At 35.8% G+C, this 21,202-nt stretch overlaps 1 protein-coding gene across 2 annotated transcripts in view; it reads right to left on the bottom strand.

The window, feature by feature from the left end:
- The window catches only part of Sec15 (exocyst complex component Sec15), a 654,019-nt gene that overhangs the window by 203,214 nt on the left and 429,603 nt on the right, over nucleotides 1-21,202 (bottom strand). For both annotated transcript variants that reach the window (XR_016546976.1, XM_090374206.1), the window contains exon 14: nucleotides 17,406-17,460. Coding sequence is in view for 1 of the 2 variants with exons in the window: in XM_090374206.1 (XP_090230332.1) it covers nucleotides 17,406-17,460 (55 nt within the window). In the remaining variant the exon portion in view is untranslated. The remainder of the gene's footprint in view (nucleotides 1-17,405; nucleotides 17,461-21,202) is intronic.

Below are 21,202 nucleotides of genomic sequence, written 5' to 3'. Positions count from 1 at the left end.
TGACATTAAGTGTAGGAGATCTGCAGATTTACTAAGCAAGTACAGATCAGTATTGAAAAAAAGTAGTGAGTTAATTCAGCCCTGGAGAGATTGTGCAGGGCTCATGGGATAGAATTTTTCTCAGCGTGGCCCGTGCTTGTTAACAGGAGAGAATGCTGCTACAGGAATGGGATACACTTAAATAGAAAGGGCGCAAGAATATTTGCTGATGCTATCGAGGCAACGTTAGGTGGGTTGGAAAACTGCTAGCTTGGGGGAGATTCACAGACTAATAGATTAACAGTAGCCACAGGAAGAGGTAAAAATGATTCTTGCACTGCTTCTATTGGAAGGAGCAGCAGCCTGGAAAGCAAGTTGCTGGGGATTTTAAGAAATGCTGGGAGTCATGAAACCAGTAAATACATGGGTTATGTTGGTGTAACTAAGTGTAAGAACAGGTGCATATATACTTGCATGTACACCAATGCTAGGAGTACAGTAAATAAATTTGAAGAATTTAAGGTGCTGGTGAAGACATCAAAGGCTGATATAATTAGGATATCAGAGACATGGTATCACACAGAGATAAGGAATGCAGAATTGGAATTTGGGGAATACAATGTGTACGGGAAGAATAGATAGGAAGGTTGTTGTTGTTGTTGTTATTTGGTTTTTAGGAGCATTAGCAACTAAGGCCATATTGCTCCGGGATATGCGGTGGTCATTCCCTGATCTTTCCGCATCCTCCGTATTTGGTGGTGACGGGCTCGAACCCCGGTCTAATCAAGAAGCGTGTGCTATGCACTGCTGCTCCTTCCCACCTGGAGATAGGAAGGAGAGGTGATGCTACTAGTAAAGAAACACAAAATATAAGGAAGTGCATCCAGTTGAAATGGGTGGACATTGCAGTATTAAGTCAGTTTGGTGTGACATAAGCACTACAGAAACCAAGTTGAGAGTAGGAGTGTGTTATAGGCCTAATGACTCTGATAAGTACAATGAACAACTGTACAGTGAAATAGAGTGGGCCAGTAAATCAGATTGTCTTATAATGTGGGATTTTAACTTTCCAGATATAGACTGGATTGGAACTTGTGGATTGGTCACTTACACACTAGCAAGTGTGGAGTTATTGGATGACTGTTTTCTACAGCAGCATGTTAGAGAGGCAGCCACAGGGAGTAATAATCTTTATTGGATTATCAGCAGTGATTCTTCATGCATTAAGAATCTGCAGATAAAGCAACCATTAGGTGGCAGTGATCACATTGTACTGATGTGGGAATTACTTAAAGATGAAACTACCAACAGGGGTGAAGGTGAAGTGAAGGGTCTTTGCTTTCATGAAGGTGACTACAGCGGTCTCAGAGATTTTTTAAATTGCATGCAGTGGGACCAACTGATGATGTTACCAAAAACAAATTCTAAATGGGAACATTCAAGGAATTAATACAAAAAGGTCCACGAGTCCGAAAATTTGGAAAACATTTTGGACTCTTAGACCTTTACACGCATGTGTAAATAACATTATTTGCATTGGTTAATAAAAATAATATCGTTGTGGTATGCTAAATTGAATCTTATTATTAGTATAAAAGAGAGTGGAGATTGTTAAGTGTCATTTTACTTCTGTGAGCATGGATCACCCTTAAATAACTTTGTCCCTCATTAAGAAGTTTAGTCTATAATATTTTAGCAAATTTGAGAATTGTCTTCAATTTGCAGTCTGTTATTGCTGGATGGTTTAGTTTTTAGTGGGTCGATGTGCATCAGCTTTGCTTTGCTCTTCCTTTTGGCAGTGAGTAGGTTATGGAAATTGAATACAAGATTATTTTTAAGAAACTCCTATATATCAACAATTTTAAACCATAATATCGTGTCATAAATTTAGTTTTATATAATGTATTAATTGGATTATTTGATGTGAGTGGCGGGATGAAGAACATCCTATAAAAAGGTATGAGTTAATCTCTATATTTTACAAATAGTATTAAAGTAGGAAGGATTGAGCTTTATTGCTCTTATATATTTTGAAAACTGCTGAAGGCATATCAAGCTCTATGTCTAAATTTGCAGATTATACGAATGCTGGTAGGGTAGTTAATCACAGTAATCAGGTTATGCTATTACAAAGAGGTCTAACAAATTAAGCAGATGGGCTGAGAAGTAGTAACTGAAGTTTAACGTTGGTCATGAAGGTTCTTCATATCGGGAGAAATAATCCTAGATCAATGTACCAACTCTATGGTATCACTCTCAAGGTAGGGAGAATGAAAAAGACATGGGGTTAATTGTTCAGTCTGATACAAAGTTCTCTGACAGTGTAAACAGGCTGTCACAACAGCAATGGAATGTTGCCAAAGATAAACAGGAATTTCGCTAGTATGGATAAGATGATGTTTATCTTAAAAAGAATAAAAAGTGTCTCAGTAATATACTGCTTAGACTGACTTAACAGTTTACTAAAACAGAAGACTGATTACACGGATAGTTAATAAATCAATTAAAACTGAAATTATTTACAATTAAGAACATAAAACAGTAGACTAAGATTAAGATGAGCAATAAAATATACCTTAAAAACTGAAAATATATACAATTAAAAGCGATAAATGTAAGGCAACATAAAATAAATTAGACAACAAGTCTAATTTATTTTATGCACTTTCAAGGTAATGAGCCTCTTTTTCAACTTAGATGAGATCAACAACATAGAATATAAGAGCATAATAATTTATAGAGAGAAAACTCATGCATGCATGCATAAATATCATATATCTCTTGTGGGGATTATCCTTACTTCTAATATCTCTTGGCATAAGCACATTACAAATATTTCTTATTCTGCATCTAAAAAACTGCATTTTTTCCTTTCGCTCTCAGTGTTACTTTGCTCCCAAAGAGCTGCTCACTCTGTAGAAATCACAAATCTGCCCTTCTATGGAATATTTTCCCAGATCTGAGGCAGTGCCCCCAAAAAACTCTCTCAGGCTTCTAGATTATGACTCATCTCTAACAGAGTCTCTCCACTCTGTCTCATAGACATTCTGTTTCTGCCGCATACCTTTTTTATAGATACTTCCATGGGCACTGTTCTTCTGAATTGTGCTTCTATAATTCCCACTCTCTCTTCCAAAGCAGTCCAAACATGTGTCACAACCAGTCAACAGCATACTGTCCATCTTGAAACTCACACAACCAACTTTTCTTCTTCCTCATTTATTCCTTCAACTTCCATTTTCTGGAACAACCTTCCATCTTAAGTATTTCCTGAAAATTACAATTTAGAGAAATTCAAGTCTAATGTCAACAAGTATCTTCTTTCATCTTCTTATCCTTGAAACCATGCAAGGTACTAAATACAATAGGTTTTAATATCTCTCATTTGGGGTTTTCATTAAATAAAAAAACACAAACACAAAGGATTATATGTTTTGTATTGTATTCAGTAATTATTTAGAAATGTGTCTAGTTGAAATTTGGTTTTAAAGGTGCATGTGTATTTCCAATTTTTTTATTTTTACTTTGTATTAATGTTATGATTTTGATAATTTGTTTGTTGCTGTAAAAAATATTTATATGTATGTTAAAAAAGATGGAATTATATATGTAGTATCTCCATTTTTATATAATATTTTTAAATTTTTTTATTCACGTAGAAAATATCTAAATAATGAGCCAAAAACACACTAAATTTTATGATTCTTAATGTTTTTATAAAGAAAATGAAAAACACAGAGTACATTATCTAATTTTTATTAATACTTAATGTACTCCTTTTTATCCATAGAAACCATCCCATAACCATGATCTTGTTTAAAGACTTAAAGTTCTAATTGACAGTATTTTATAACATTACTTTACATGAAATGTATAATGAAAATGTAAATCAGTTAAAATGCTTAAATGGCTAAAGTTAGTTGTTCATTACAAATTATTAGATGCTTATAAATTTAATTCCAGTAGCCACCATTAAGTTTGTGTCAGCAACGCTTGAAGTTAGCATTTTGCATTGTGTCTTGGGGGGAGGGGGATCACTTGCTTTTTTTTATATAAATAAACTAAACTAGCTCAAAATTAGTATGTTTGATAATTTGTGAAATGTGTGTAATGGATTTTTACTTTTATCGCTCTTGTGTTTGTCATTCAAGGATTCAGGTAACTGACACCAAAATAAGGTTTACTAAAGACAAATTCGACACATTACCTTAATGAAATAAACTTCTTAGTATTAAAGTAACTGAAGTGAGGCAACATGTACACCTGAGAACAAGTAAACCATACTGTTCTCTGCAGTCAACTGCAACACTTATCTGAATTTTTAAGCTAAATTTAAATAAGAAAAGAATCTAAGATTAATTCATAGTCACCAAAATAATAAATCCAAACCATTTAACAGACATTTCTAATTATGACAGGAATAAAAATTCTTGATTTTTATCAACAAAATTCCCTCTTTGTCAAAAAGACGAAGTAAAGTTCAATGTTGCATTTTTAAACAGAATTATAAGCTCTGCATATATTTCTGGGAGTGTAATTTGTAATTTATTCAGTTAAAGTAGCCTCTTTACAAGTTTCCAAATCTTTTTTGCACTTTAGTATCTCTGATATACATAAGAACAGTTTGCAATTTAACTTAAAATCTTAGCAGAGGCTACCTCAATTAAAATGTTAAGTCTAAATTTACAGCAAAATGGCCTTATCCATTTTGATAAGGATAAGGTCATTTTAAAATTAAAATGGATTTAATGCAACCTGAAAACCAAATATTTAGAATATATGTAATGCTTCTAACGATACAATTTACTATATTTATATTCAAGAAAACAGTTACTTACTAACAAAAGTCAATCAGATTGACCACTTTTAGAGATAACTAATCTTTAATTTCTTTTAAAAATTCCTTGCTCTTCAAATTTATCAAAAATGGCATGAACATTTTGGAACAGGCTTACCTTCATATTTCAAATTAAAACAGTTTACCTCTATCGATGAAAAGAAAGGATTTTTCTGTTTTTCTCTTTAATTCTGTTAAGTTATTTCCTAGGTAAACAATCAAACATGATATAACAGGAATATTCCATCCTTACGGTACAGTTGAATAAAAGACTCATAAATGTTAACTTGAACCCCAAATCCTAAGTTGGAAATAATCTTTGGTTAACAGCAAAAAGATATCCATTTTGAAGAACTATTCATTCATTAAGTCCAAAAACTTTTTTAATTGCTTAACTGAGCCTTTTATCTCATCCTTAGCTAAAACCCCTATGTATTATCCCTTATCACTCTATAATTCATGCATCCTCACATGTTGTTGCTGTTAGTTTAGGGATTTGTTAGGCGCATCGGCAACTATGGCCATAGTGTGCCATACATATGGTAAGTATTAATTTTATTTCCTGTCAGATAGAGATAATTTCAACAAATAGTACCAGCAAATTAGTTTTTAACGAGTTAAAGGAGGTGGTATACATTAATCATTTTTAGAAAGGTAAGAATGTTTGAGACATTTGCTTTATTGCCTAAAAGTGAAATAAGTGTAAGAGAGGCTTCTGTTGTGGCTGGAGTAAAAAGATTCTGGCATTCTCTTGTGTATTTTAGACATTCAACAAGGATATGTTTTACTGAAAGCACTGCATTGCAGTGATGACACTCGAGGGGGGGGGATCTCCCCTCTTAATAGATGAGTGATATTTATGTGACCTATTCGTAGGCGTGCTAATATTATCTCCTGTTGTCGAATTGAGTTGAAGCTTGAAAGCCATCGCTCAAGTTTTGGCTTGATACTCCGAAGTTTATTGCTATATTGATTTTTCCATGATAATTGCCATTGGTACATGCATTTTCTCTGGATTATTGATTTGTAGTCTTAATATGGTATTTGCCAATTGTCATTGGGTGGTAAGACTGCTGATTTTGCAGCATTGTCAGCTAAATTCATTTCCTGGAATTCCCATATGTCCAGGGACCCAGCACAGGTGTATGCTTTCCCCAATTTGAAATAAACTATGCAAAGAAGAGGTTATTTCCTTTAATACTGGGTGGGTGATATTCATGGGGCTTTTCAGGGCTTGAAGTACACTTAAGGAGTCTGTAAAAATTATACTATTTTCAATATCGGAGGACTCTATATGCTTCAGTGCAATCTGAATAGCCATTAGTTCAGCAGAAAATATACTGAACTCATATGGCAATTAATAGGCCAATGTGATGTTCAGAAAAATTGCAGCAATTCCAACATGGGCCTCATTCTTTGATCCATCCATATACACTATGACAAAGTTGAGGAACTGATCCACTACTGCACGATACAGTTGTAAGAAATTTTCTTTATGCAGTGTAGATTTATTACATTGATGTAGGGATAAATCGCACGAAGGTGAAGTTGGTTGTGGCTTTTTTTTTAGAAGCATTAGCAACTGAGGCCATATTGCTCCGGGGATATGCAGTGGTCATCATGAAGGTGAAGTAAAGGAGCACAGGAAATTGGAAGTGTATTTGCAACATTATTAAAAGACAGATTAAGATCATCTGAAAGGTACTTTATTCGCATACCTAATGGTCGGTAACAGAAGGGCGGTTACTTTTCATCCACCAGCACAGCATGTGCTGCTGGATGAAAAGTATCTCCCAGTGTGGGTGTTCAGGCATAGTTCTAGTTTTATATGCATAGCGTAATATAAGTTGTCTTCTGATTGAGAGAGGGGGTTCATGTGCTTCAGCATACAGGCATTCAGCATACATATGATGGATAGGGTCAAGCCAGCGAAGGATACTAGGCCTTGCTGAGCTATATACTGGTGCTTCATAGTCAAGCTTTGATCTTATTAAGGCTCTGTATAATCACAACATGGTAACTCAATCAGCTCCCCACTTAGTTGCTGAGAGAACCCGGATGATATTTATCTTTTGTTGACAGGATGTTCTTAGCTTTTTAATATGCTCTAAAAAGGTAAGTTTATGATCTAATGTGATTCCTAAGAACTGTATGCTGGGATGAACTGCTATTGGTTGGCTATTCAGTTGTAGTTCCAGATGTGGGTTTAATTTGACGGCAAAAATGGATGCACAACGTTTTATGTGGACAGAGTTGAAATCCATTAGTTTATGTCCATGAACTGATTTTATTTATTGCCACTTGTAATTGTCTCCCAACAGTATTCACGTTTTTCGCATGCCATGAAATGCTAAGGTCATCTACAAACAGTGCTGTATCAATAGTGTTTGGAATCTGTTCGGCAATGGTGTATATTGCAATTATGAAAAGTGTAGCACTAAGTACAGAGCCCCGGGGGACTCCTCCTTATAAGAACACCTGGGATAATGAAGTTTTAAAACGAACCTGAAATGTGCATTTGTACAGGAAGTTCTAAATGAAAATCGGGAGATGACCCCGAAGTCCATGGTGGTATAATTTGTGGAGTATTCCATACTTCCATGTGGAATCGTAAGATTTACTTATATCAAAACACACCATGATATGATGTTCCGATCTAAGGAATGTATTTCAGATGGAGTTCAAGTCTTACTAGCACATCTAGTGTTGATATGTTTTTTCGGATACCATATTGTGCAGAATGTAGGAGATTAAAGTTTTCTAGGTACCATATCAGTCGATGTTTATCGGTTTATCATCTTTTCAAGAATTTTGCAGAGGCAATGGGCTATAGCTAGTAGGGTTTATTGGGTCTTTTCCTGGTTTAAGGAAGGCAAGGACTGTAGCATGGTGCCATTTTTTAGGGAATGTATCTTCTAGGTAAAGTCTATGGAACAGATCAACAAGTGACAGCAATGATTCAGTACTTAGTTCCTGTATCATCGAGTAGTGAATACTATCTGGTCCTACAGCACTGTGTCTACACGTTGAGAGAGCTCTATGCAGTTCGTGGAGAGCAAATGGTAGGTTGTATTGTTCATTCGTTTTAGACAAAGTCTAATTTTATTTTTCTGTATTTGTTTTAAATCTTCTGAAGACTGGTGTGTGTAACTTTCTGTTGCTGATGCTTTGGCAAAAGTTTCCCCTAAGATGTTGGCAATTTGGGCAGGGTTAGAAATATTGACAGCAATGATTCAGTACTTAGTTCCTGTATCATCAAGTAGTGAATACTATCTGGTCCTACAGCACTGTGTCTACACGTTGAGAGAGCTCTATGCAGTTCGTGGAGAGCAAATGGTAGGTTGTATTGTTCATTCGTTTTAGACGTAAAGTCTAATTTTATTTTTCTGTACTTGTTTTAAATCTTCTGAAGACTGGTGTGTGTGTGTAACTTTCTGTTGCTGATGCTTTGGCAAAAGTTTCCCCTAAGATGTTGGCAATTTGGGCAGGGTTAGAAATATTCTGCCCCCCCCCCCCCAATTCCATGATAGGAACGGGAATCGTCTGGTGTTTACCACTCATTTTTCTGATTATTTTCCAAATTTTATTTGTAGGGGTGTCTTGGTTGAAGTAAAGCAGATCCAAGTTGCCTTTTTATTACAGCGTCTAACATACCTTGCTCTTGCGCGTTTATACTGGATAAGATTTTCTGTACTTGGACTGTGACGAAAGGAATTCCACACTTTATTTTGTTCTTTTTTAGCTGCCTGGCATTCATTACTCCACCAGATTTTTGGGTATATCAGCAGTTTTGAAGAGGATTTTGGTATTGTTTTTTCTGCTGCATGTAATATTGTTTTTGTAACATATTCAATCAAGTGGGGGATTCTTTGATTATTTTCTTGTCAAATTTAGCTAGTTTTTTTTATACATCTGCCAATTTGCTTTATCAGTGAGCCACTGCGGAATTTTAGTAGGATAATAAGAGGGCTTATTCAGTAATTCAATTAGTATGGGAAAATGATCACTATGAAGTGGATCATTATTTACTGACCACTTTAGAGAAGGATATAGGCTGCTGAACAGATAGACAAATCTATTGCAGTATTAGTTCCAAAAAGGAAGGTGAACATATGTAGGTGACCCATCATTTAGCAGGAGAAGGTTGTTATCGTTTAAACATTTTTCAATTTGTTTTCCTCTTTGGTCAGTGTTGTTGTTGCCCCACAGTGTGTGATGACCATTTAAATCTCCCAAAATGAGGAAAGGTGTAAGGAGTTGAGCTGTGAGATTATCTAGATCATTTTGATGAAAGCTCTAGCTAGGTGGAATGTATAAAGAGCAAATTGTAATGTGGATATCAGCAGCTACACGGACTGCTGCTGCTTCAAGGGGAGAGTTTAGTAAAACATGTTTGGCACGAACGTGTGGGTTGACTAATACAGCTACACCACCATGTGCTGTATTTTGATGGGTTCTGTCTTTTCTAAAGATATTATACTGAGACAGTTTTGGTGTATCTTGAGGTTTTAAATGTGTCTCTTGAAGGCACAGACATATTGGCATATATTTAGAGGTAAGATCATAAACATCATCAATATTGGCATGGAAACCACAACAATTCCACTGAATTACTGTGTTCATTATTTGGTTCTTGTTAAGCTTTCAGAACGTTTTCATGTTGTTGAAGTTCCCTGCCTTTTGCTCTTGTTTTTATCTTTTTTTGGAAAGTAAGGCTTACATGTGTCCATGTCTTCTTCAGCAAAAATTTCTAGGACACCATCTTCTGCAGATTTTTCATTAATATCCATCTTCTTGATGTCTGAGAGTTTTGATTGGTTTTTCTTTGCATTCTTGGTACAGGGAATGTAGTTTTTCACGTGGTATGGATATTGGTGTATTGGCTCCTGAGTTTGAGTTGTACCGTACAGGGTTTTGACGTAATTTGAGAACAACTCTTTTGGAGGTACTGATAATTCAGTTTGCATTGCTGTTGGCTGATATTTTTTTTATAACTTGAGCGTGCATAGGTCTATTTGGATGGGTTGGTGGTGAGATGATCTGCTTTGCCTTTTGACAGGAAACATTATTGGTTGTTTTACATTTCTGAATAAGTTTTTCATTTTTCCAGCGTTCACATGTTTTAGCTTAGGCAGGGTGGTCCTTTTTACAGTTTTGGCATATTGGATGAGGGGCAGTACAGGCTTCGCAGTCATGTTCTACTGAACTGCACTTTGCACAAGTAGGGGTTTTCCAGCAAGCTGTCTGGGAATGTCCGTACTTCTGACATTGGAAACACCATAGCGGGTTTTGAATATATAGTCTGACATTGCATACCAGATATCTGGCCTTAATGGATGGTGGAGGACGTGGTGTGTTAAATGTCAAAATCAGATTTCGTGGAGGGGTCAGATTGCCATCTTTTCTGGTGGAGATTCTCTTCACTTGAATAACACCTTGTTCTTTAAGTTCCTCTAGCATCTCCTCTTCAGACACATCTAGTAAATCCCAGTCTGAGATCACTCCTTTGGAGGAGTTCAGTGATCTGTGGGGTGTCACAGTTACTGGTAGTTCTGCAAAGAGTTTAATGCTCAAAATTCACTCTGAATTTTCGCATTAGAAGTCTCTATGAGGATGTCTCCTGACCTCAGTCTTTTTACAGACTTAGGAGGTCCAGCTCTACTTTCTAATTCATTTTGGACTCCAAATGGTGACAGTTTTCCACTTGCATTTTCACCAGTTGAGTGGATAATTAAGAAAGTAGGAATAGGATAATTCTCTGTCTCAGTTTTTTGGCATTTGGCAGTTCCCACATTGGAGCTGTCTTTCATTTTGGATGTCTAGGGTGCATCTGGCAGCCCAGATAAGTCAGAGATTGATTTTCTCATGACATGCTCTTTTTGGCTCTGGGAGATTTTCTTTTTCTCCCAGGTTACCAGCCCCGCCATGTGGAGGCAAGAGTGGTGCCACCTAGTGACCCAAGCAAAGAAAAAAGGGTTAGTATAAATAAAAAGGGATTAAAGAAAGGTGATTTTCCTTTCTAGGTTATAGTATTTGGATAAATATATTTAAAAATAATACTCAAGAGTTACCAGTCTTACGAAATTCACAATTACGTATTTACAATTAAGTGTAACAGAAAATCACTATGAAAGTTGCTGTGGTCACTAATATCGCTTGGCACTCAGGGCCCTCCTCACATGCACATTCTTTCTGTACAACAGAGTAACTTCAGTGATGTATGAAATTTTTTGGCTTATTGACTTAATTCAGAGGCATACTGAGGTTATATGGTACCTAGAGGGCAGTGCAATATATTTGTAACCCGTTTATGTAAAATAATTTTACTATTAGTAAATTTATAAGAGGAGTTTACCTCAATATAGTACGTGGAACACTTCCGTATGATACCCTCCAGAAATTAAAACGGAAAAAACGAAAAAATCGACAACTTACCGGTACATTAAAGTAAAATATAAATAATTAAAGTAAAATATAAATAATTAAATAATCAATTTAACACAATTCAAAATCAATTCAAAACAATTAAAATTCAAATTAACGCAATTAAAAGAATCTAACGAAAATATTTTTCGTTAGATTCTTTTAATTGCGTTAATTTGAATTTTAATTGTTTTGAATTGATTTTGAATTGTGTTAAATTGATTATTTAATTATTTATATTTTACTTTAATTATTTATATTTTACTTTAATGTACCGGTAAGTTGTCGATTTTTTCGTTTTTTCCGTTTTAATTTCTGGAGGGTATCATACGGAAGTGTTCCACGTACTATATTGAGGTAAACTCCTCTTATAAATTTACTAATATTATTATCAACGTAGAACATATTGAGTATTACAGCTCTGATTCATACTATCTAAAATAATTTTACATAAAGTGGGGGTTTAAAGAATAATAATAATTATCTTTATTGTTTTATTCACAAAAGAAACACTTTACAAATGTAAAACAATATCATGCAACAACAGATTTAAAAAATCAATATATTCATATTTACTAAAGAAATATTGTAACACTAAAGATAAATGTTATAAATAAAAAAAATAAAAAATAAAAATTCTAGACATTAATCTTCCTGGCCTTTAATGCCACAGATTGGTCAGTCACTAGAGCCAGATCACTAAATCAAGCTTTTGTCCACTGATGCACTTAGATAGGAGAGAATTAACTTTTAACTCGCAACATCTGTGTCAAGTGGCCCCAACTGCTTCACCACAACCTTAGGTTTTGTGTCTTTACTAATATCACTCTGCCAACACTTCAAACATTGAGAAAACTCACTTCAAATTCTATTTTGTTTAATGCCTTAAGTTAGAAGTTGAAGAAAGCTGAAAATATGCTAAACTGACACCCATCCCTTATTTTTTCCCTTAGAAGGTGATTTCATTCATTAGCATTAGGAGCTGTAACAAGGAGATTTTGACTCATTGTCCTCATGCTACCTAGAAGAAGATAATTTAATTGACTAAGGGAGTGTCAGGAATGGCTTTGAATAAATGTCATTGTTCAATTCCTTGGTTGCAAGTAATGTGTTTCAAATTCCAGATCTTTGAAAATTCCTTCGGTAATCTAACTTTTAGTACATTCAGATGGAGAGTTACTATAAGCACTGGGAAAGCAAAACTGTGGGTAAGAGTGTGTTATAGGCCTAACGACTCAGATGAGTACAATGATAAACTGTGCAGAGAAATAGAGTGGGCCAATAAATCAGATTGTCTTATAATGGGAATTTTTAACTTCCCAGATATTGACTGTAACTTGTGAGTTGGTCACTTGCACACTAGCAAGGGCTTTTGTGGATTTATTGGATGATTGTTTTTTACAGCAGGATGTTCAAGAGGCAACAAGAGGGAGTAATATTCTTGATCTGATTACCAGTAGTGATTCTTGATGCATTAAAAATCTGCAGATAAAGGAAACACTAGGTGGTGCCGTTATCTGCACAGTGATCACAGTGTGCTGATATGGGATTTGCTCAAAGATGTAACTACCATCAGGGAGAAAAGGGAATGGTTTCTGCTTTTGTAAAGGTGGCTATGGTGGTCTGACAGTTTTTAAATTCTATACAGTGAGACCAACTGATGGTGTTACCAACAGCAAATTCTAAATGGGAAGCATTCAAAGAATTAATTTTGGAAGATACTAAAGCTTTTCATACTAAGAAATATTGTTCAAGATTTAGGCCTAAATGGATGTCAGGTGGTAGATGACTTTAATCAACTGGTGAAATACCACCACTTTTCTTATTGGAGGCTTGAAGTGGTGAAACCCATGTTTAGTCTCTAGAGCAAAGTTTCCGGCATCCCCCCCCCATAATTCTCCTTCAACCCATGCACGGTACTAAGTACTATAAGTTTTGATACCTTTCGTGTTTGGGGTTTTCTTAAAAAAAAAAAAAAAAAAAAAAGATGAACTAATGAGACTTGTGGCAGAAAAGAAAAATGCATGAGATACAAAAAAATTATCAGGTGACACAGAAGTCTGTGGTAGATATAAGCTGGTTTGTAATCAAGTCACAAAGGAGGTTAGGCAGGCAAAGGCAGATTACGAGAAATCTTTGGCAAAGGATGCAAAGAGGAGTTATTTACTTATGAAAACTCTAGATGGAAGGGCATAAATCAGATTAGTCCATTTGATATCGATGGTTCAACTGTAGATGATCCTGCTCCGGTAGCTGACATACTGAATGACTATTTTGCATCTGCATTCACAGATGAGGAGTTATCCAGGCAGGGGAGTGCCAGAGGTTTATTTAACTCTGGTAGTGAGCTAAATGATTTTGCAATAACAGAAAGCAAAGTGGAGGAGAAATTGTTCAAGTCAAACATAAGAAAGGTACCTGAGGTGGATGGTTTGTTTGTTTGTTATTTGGTTTTTAGGAGCATTAGCAACTAAGGCCATATTGCTCCGGAGATATGCGGTGGTCATTCCCTGACCTTTTCGCATTATCTGTATTTGGGGGTCATGGGCTCGAACCCCGGTCTAATCAATAAGCGCGTGCTATGCACTACTGCTCCTGCCCACCTGGCTATGGAGGCACTGGGGTTGATTGGATGGGATCTATCCAGTTATATTAAAGGAGGCAGCAAAGCAAGTAAGCAAGCAAACCCTAAGCCATAATTATGAGTGCTTCCTTGGACTCATGGACTGGAGATGTGCAAATATGATCAATGGGTGACACATGTAATTACAGACCTGTCAGTTCAACTTTTGTTCCAGAAAAATTAATGGAGGCATTGGTTAAAGAAGCACTGCGGGATCATCTAGACAAGATGATCCCGCAGTTTGGACATAGCATGGGTTTGTTAAGGGGAAGTCTTGTCTGACCAATTTGATTGGATACTATGATGTGCACACAAAGGAACTGGATGTAAAAAATAATTTTGATATAATATAATTGGATTTCAGGAAAGCTTTTGATACTGCTGAATATGAAAGACTAATGTACAAGTTGGAGCAGTATGGCATTAAGGGCAAATTGCTGCTATGGTTGAATGGGAGAAAACAGAGTGGTAATAATGGACACTGCTCTCCATGGACTAATGTTATTAGTGGAGTGCCCCAGGGTTCATTGTTCATAAAGATATATCAGGTTTAATGTCTAAGTTTTCAGACAATTCGAAGGTTGGCAAGGTTTTTAATGACAGTACGCTACTGCAACAGGATCTAGAAAAGTTGAGCAAATGGACTGAGAGGTGGCAACTGAAGTTTAACTTTGGCAAATGTAAAGTATTGCGTATGGGCAGCAGTAACCCCAGAATAACGTAACAACTCTGTGATACTATACTCAGGGTGGTAGAGAATAAAAATTACCTGGGGTAATTATGCAGTCAGATATGAAGTTTTCTGAGCAGTGCAGATAGTCTGCAAGAGTAGCTGATGGTGTCTTGTGAATGATATACAGGAATTTTTCTATCAGGGATAAGGAGGCGATTATCCCCTTATACATAAACCCCAGGGCTCACATCGTGAGTATGGGCTTGGCACACCCAGGGTCCTGAGCTGGATTTCATCATTCTTCTCTTTCTTGATGATTCCTTTCTACTTTTGACACTCACTCACTCTCTCTCTCTCTCTCTCTCTCTCTCTCTCTCAGGGTAACTTGCGAATTTTTTTTTTTTTTTTTTGCTGGTGCAGTGTAAGCTTCAGGCTTCCTTGCACCATATGACTAATAATAATAATAATAATAATAATAAGGCAATGGTCAGGTCACACCTTTATACAGGTCTGGAGGTCTCATTTTAGGAAGGATTAGAGAAGGGCAACAAGATTAATGAATGAAACAAGAATTAGTGAATGGAACTCTTATGAAGAAGGGCTTCCAGACACTGTAATTCTGCAAATTACAGTGTCTGGAGACTAGGCACCTGCGAGGTGATCTGATGAGGTGTACAAGGCCTTGAATGGCTTGAGCAAGCTCAATGCTGATGGGATTCTTCCTCTAGCCCAGATTAATTGGCTGAGGGGACATAGATTCAAATTGAAGAAAGACAGTTGTAGAATATATGTTTGAAAATTTTGTTTTAGCCACCGGGTGGTTGATTGCTGGAACAAACTTCCATCTGTGATAGCAGTTGACAGCTTAAATAAATTCAAAGCAGAGCTAGATAAACATCTGGAGCAAATGGATGGGTGAAATGGGAAGGTCTTTTTTTTTTTTTTTTTTTGGCTGATGTTGTATAAGCTTGCTTTCTTGCATCATATGCCTCTACTAATGCTAATATCTAACAACTGTAAATTCGTTATGGTGAGGGAAAATGATAACGAGAAATTCATTCATCAGACCTTGGGAGTATATTGCAGTGCCTGCTACTTATATTACTAATGTGCCATCTCTCATTGTGGTGTAAGACAATAACCTCCATCATAGGACACATGTGAGCAACAGCAATACAATTCATAGTTGGACCCGCTACTACTATATGGAGCACCTCCCACCATACGAGGTGGCAAAAGTTTTTAGACTAATCCAATATCTCAATATTAGATAGGAGATTAAAATCAAAATGCTGCTTGTCCTAATAATGTTCAGAGACAGCTGAGTTATCAAAATCAGCCCTGTGGATAGCTCCCTCCTGCTCAGATACCCTATCATACTGTCTATGTTTAGATTTACCCACATAGCAAACCCCACAATCAAGAAAAGTAATATGATACAGCATTTTTGCACAGTGTAATTTAGGAACAATCGATTGGATAGGCAACATCAACTGTAACTTCTTCCAGGAAGTTGCACACAACTAATATTGTAGTGCAGCAATACCCTGGCAATGTGCAGAAATGCCTGGATAGCGGGGAATGTAAGCCACAGCATTACATGATTCACCTTGATGAGGAAATAAACCCATCATCCTACAGCTGAAATTTATCTAGAACATGAGAAGGTTAACCACATTTAGACATATCGGACCTGACCCTGAGAAACTCAGCTTCCCTGTCGACAGCAGAGTCAAAATGAGAGCGTGCACAGTTTACAAATACAACAAATAAAATGTAACACATCAGCCTAATGCCTGAAAATCTCTTTTTAAATTTCCTACTGCTAGTTATAATTCAATATTATTAATTCATCAATAATTTTGTGCATGAATAACAAAGCCAATCCTATAACTTTCTAATAAACATCCCCATGCCATAAAACGAATTACAGGGCACACACATACCTTAATTCTAAAAACTCTTTAACTTCACTTAGTAATTTTGAAGCTATTAAGAAATTTTATTGGTTTGAGGTTAAGCATCAAATCTGCCCATCAGCATTTAAAGAGGAAGGGAAGAGTGACACTGATTGACTGGCTCATATGCTTTTACAGTATTACAAAAATTGCTGATCGTGTAAGAAAAAAATCAATGACAACCATTCATAATTTGGGATACAGTAATTTCTCCAACTTCCACCCCAAACTGTCTTGAGTGGTCACCAGGAGAGATTCAGATACCCCATGTGACTTTGACCTTTTGAAGGCTGCTTCTTCTAAAATTAATTTACTGCCAGCTGACTTCCTTTTAATAGTAGTGTCTAAAAGGTAGAGAAAGTCAACTTCACTGGATGTTACATTTTCGTAAAGAAAATTTCAAAATTTATTAGCATATTTCAAACATCCTGTACACTCAAAGCTTAATGTAACCTGAAAATTAGGCCTAATATACAGTCCATGATGATAAAGCAATTCTCATTAAAATTAGCTTTTTTATGCTTTCCAGTTTCTTTTGGGGGAAACTTAAACTGTACTTAACAACTATTAAAAAAAAAAAAAAATCATATGCACATGCTGTAATATTACTTTTAGATTTTTTTTTCATTTTTATTCATATGTCAAAACTTTATACTCATTGTAACTGCTCTCATATTATATGCTTCTCAGATGAACTAATTCATGTTGTATGGATCTTGAAAATTTGATTAAATTTAAAGAAATCCAAGGGAACAACTGAGTTCATCTTTTGATCCTTCTATATTCTTATTTATTATAATTTATTCAAAGAATTAATGATAATAGAAAAATTATATGATCTAAATGGCAATTCAATATACCCCACAAAGTAAAATTTCAAGTTATTTTACTGAGATTAGTGAATTATCTTACTTTAAGCACTGATCGAATCTGAAGTTTTACAACATGGGAACTGTCATTACTTGAGCTGAAAGTTAAAAAAAAAAAAAAAATTGTATGAGATCATCTTCCTTAACTAAATTTTAAAAAAAGTGCAAAAAATAGCATAGGAGTTATAAATTTATTTTCCTTCATACATGATGAGCTAATAAAAGGATTAAAGGGTTGGACTGCACTTAAAAAAATATTAATTCGGATTTCAGATTACTAAAATTCAAGTTGGTAACAATAGAATACTAATGTTAAATTATAATATGGCTGTAAGGATCAGCCAATTTAAATATCCCTGGAGTTAGACACAGTGTAACTCCAGGGAATATGCAAGAACAAATATTGTTACTTGTGCCAAAATTTAAAGCTTTGTAAGGATGAACAATTTGGCAATAATCATATCATGCTGCCAATCAGAAGTCTAAACCACTGCTGATGAAACTGATATTCTGGACAAGTGCACAATTCCAGCAATAATTACTACATAATTATTATACAGGCAGCACAAAGAAGATTATCTTGCTAAATATTTGTAACAAAATAATCTTCTGGTTACACTTCAAAGTTGTTAAGGCTGCTAATGATACAATCATAAGAGGAGAGAAGAGGGGAGAGTAAAAAAAAAAACATACAGAATTGCAGGGGTAATTTAAATGCATAAGTGTGAAGTGCATTTGAATGCACTTCACATTTGATTTTCAATCATGGGGATCATTCTGATCCCACTGAAGAGCACTGCTAAGTGAACGGCATTAAGTCTTGGGCTAAGTGTTTGCATTGTATTCAAGTTAGAGACAAATGCCATTATCAATAGTTTTCGATATCTTTTTAACCTATTAAATTTTATACCATTGCAAAACAAGTGAATCCATTATACATTTCAATATCTGAGATACTCCTCACGTGTATCAGAGAGTGAACTCGTGCTGCTAGAATGGCTATTGGCTTCTTTTCAGCAAGCAGATGGTCTGGAATTGTGAATTGATAACCATGTAAGATAACAGCCATGTGGAATGGAATTAAAAGCATACAAATTTAATGAAACAAAAACATAAATAAAATAACTAAATAATAATTATCTGCTGTGATAAGCAAATGTGAAGCTGAATTGCCTGTTTTTCATGATGAAAACTGGAACAAATCGTGGAGGGGGGTGGGGAGAGAAGCAAATTTAAGAGTGGCCAATTAGGGCAGCCAAAAGCCAAAAAGCCTTTATGAATTCCTTCCTATCACTGAGAATATATGAAGCCACACAATTCTAGGAAGGGTTTTTCACATGCCATTCTTAGAATTGTATGGAAAAGCACTAGTGAAAGAATGTCTAGGAGGAGCTTCCACAAGCCCTAACAAGCAGCATGCCTAATGGAAAAGAAGATTTCATATGACCTCATTTAGAGATATATTATTATTATCATTAGCTATATGTGCTATAAAAGCACTAGTGAAAGCATGTCTAGGATGAGCTTCCACAAGCCATAACAAGCAGCATGCTTAATGGAAAAGAAAATTTCATATGACCCCATTTAGAGATATATTATTATTATCATTAGCTATATGGTGCAAGGAAGCCTGAGGCTTTTGCTGCACAAGCCAAAAAAAAAAAAAAATTTGAGTTATCCTGTGGGTGGGGGGGAGGGAGGGAGGGAGGGAGGGAGGGAGAGAGAGAGAGAGAGAGAGAGAGAGAGAGAAGAGAATCACCAAGGAAGAGAAGAATGATGATATCCAGCACAGTGTCCTGTGCTGGATATCATACTGTGCTGGGACACTATCACTGGGTGTGCCAAACCCGTACCCACCAGATGTGAGCCCCTGGGGTAATATGAACATATTCTAACAAATTATATTGAAAATTGGTGCTATTATGTATGTACAATAGAATATTTCTATGAATTGAATGGCAGATTTTAGCCTTCTAGTTGAATAACCAATTATCATTATTATTATTATTGCTCTACAGGGCTAAACAATAGTGCATTGGCATTCTGCTTGTCCATTACCCTATTTACAGATTGTCTTGTATTCACTGAACCATAAATTTATTTTGGGCCTTCTAAGAAATGAGTATGCATTTCGGGACCTCTAAGAACTTTGTATGTATTTCGGGCTTCTAAGAACTTTGTATGCAGATTACGTTATCATTTTAAAGTAAAATCAGTTAGAACCAAACCCTTCCTTCAGAAACATGTCTACATGTCTTCTAGATCTGAGAAAAAGTCAAAATTATTCGTGAGTTAAATGTGGTGCAAACAAAAATTTTATTATTATAACATTATGTAACATTTTTACATAAGTTTGTAAAAAGTTTTATTTGTCCTCTTCAAGTGTATTTACATTATGGAAGAATAAAGATGTTTACATATCGGCATTGGAAAAGAACATAGCCAAAAAAAATTTAGAAAGCACGAGGTTACAAATGTTGAAGCAGCATTGCCTCAATTGTTCACTACACAAAGAACTGCTAGATTTTCAATTGATGGTCCAAAGGCCCAAGCAGAAAAATTTGCTAAACAATTTCGACACGACAATTTTGTGTGTAACAACGGTTGGCTGGATCAATTTAAAAACTGACATAATATCGTTTATGCAAAAATTAGTGGAGAATCTCAATCTACAGATCCAATAATGAAAAATGAATGAATTGACCGTGTTTGGGCAGAACTGAGGAAAGATTTCAATGACGAAGACATCTACAATGCCTACAAAACAGGACTTTTTTATAATTTGACACCTGACAATACATTTAAATTCAAAGGGGAAAAATGTGTTGGTGGAAAAAAATCAAAGGCTTGCTTGACGGTGCCATATGTGCAAATATGACAGGAACTGATAAATATGGAATATGGAAATACAATGAGTGAAGTGATAGACAGGATAAAAGGGTGGGGGGGAGGAGTTTATGCTGTTAGTTACAAAGTACATAAAATCTAAGGCAGTGCAACCAGACAAACCTGTGTGGCCAGTGCAATGTTGAGGCAGTCTCTTGTGATATAAGCACTGGGAAAGCAAAAATGAGAGCAGAAGTGTGGTATAGGCCTAATGTTGCTGTTATTTGGTTTTTGGGAGCATTAGCAACTAAGGCCATATTGCTCCAGGGATATGTGGTGGTCATTCCCTGACCTTTCCGCATCCTCCATACTTGGTGATCACGGGCTCGAACCTCGGTCTAATCAAGAAGCGTGTGCTACGCACTGCTGCTCCTGCCCACCTGGCTAAGGAGGCGCCATAGGCCTAATGACTTTGCTGAGTACAACAAATTACGAACAAAGAAATAGAGTAGAGCAGTAATTCAGAATATCTTATTATGGGAGATTTTAACTTTCCAGATATTAACTGAAACTGGTGAGTTGGTCACTCACACATTAGCAAGACTTCTGTGGATTTATTGGATAACTGTTTTCTGTAGCAGTATATTAGAGAAGCAACACCTTGATTTGATTTCAACAGTGATTTTTCATGCATTAAGAATCCTCAGATAAAAGAACCACGTGTCAGTGATCACAGTGTATTGATATGGGGTTTACTTAAAGATATAACCAATGTCAGGGGTAAAGAGAAGGGTTTTTGCTTTTGTAAAGGCAACACACATTGGTCTCAGACAGTTCTTAAATTCTGTAGAGTGGGACAAATGATGATGTTACCATCAGCAAATTCTAAATAGGAAGCATTGAAGGAAATACTCACTGAAGCTTTTAGACTTTTCATACCACTAAAAAATACTATGCAAAACACAATGGATGTCAGATGAACTAATAAGACTCGTTGCAGAGAATAAAAATGCC

This window comes from Mastigoproctus giganteus, chromosome 5 (genome assembly GCF_048544385.1).
Source record: "Mastigoproctus giganteus isolate SK-2022 chromosome 5, ASM4854438v1, whole genome shotgun sequence".
Lineage (NCBI taxonomy): Eukaryota > Metazoa > Arthropoda > Arachnida > Uropygi > Thelyphonidae > Mastigoproctus > Mastigoproctus giganteus.
This window is presented reverse-complemented; position numbering and strand designations above follow the sequence as displayed.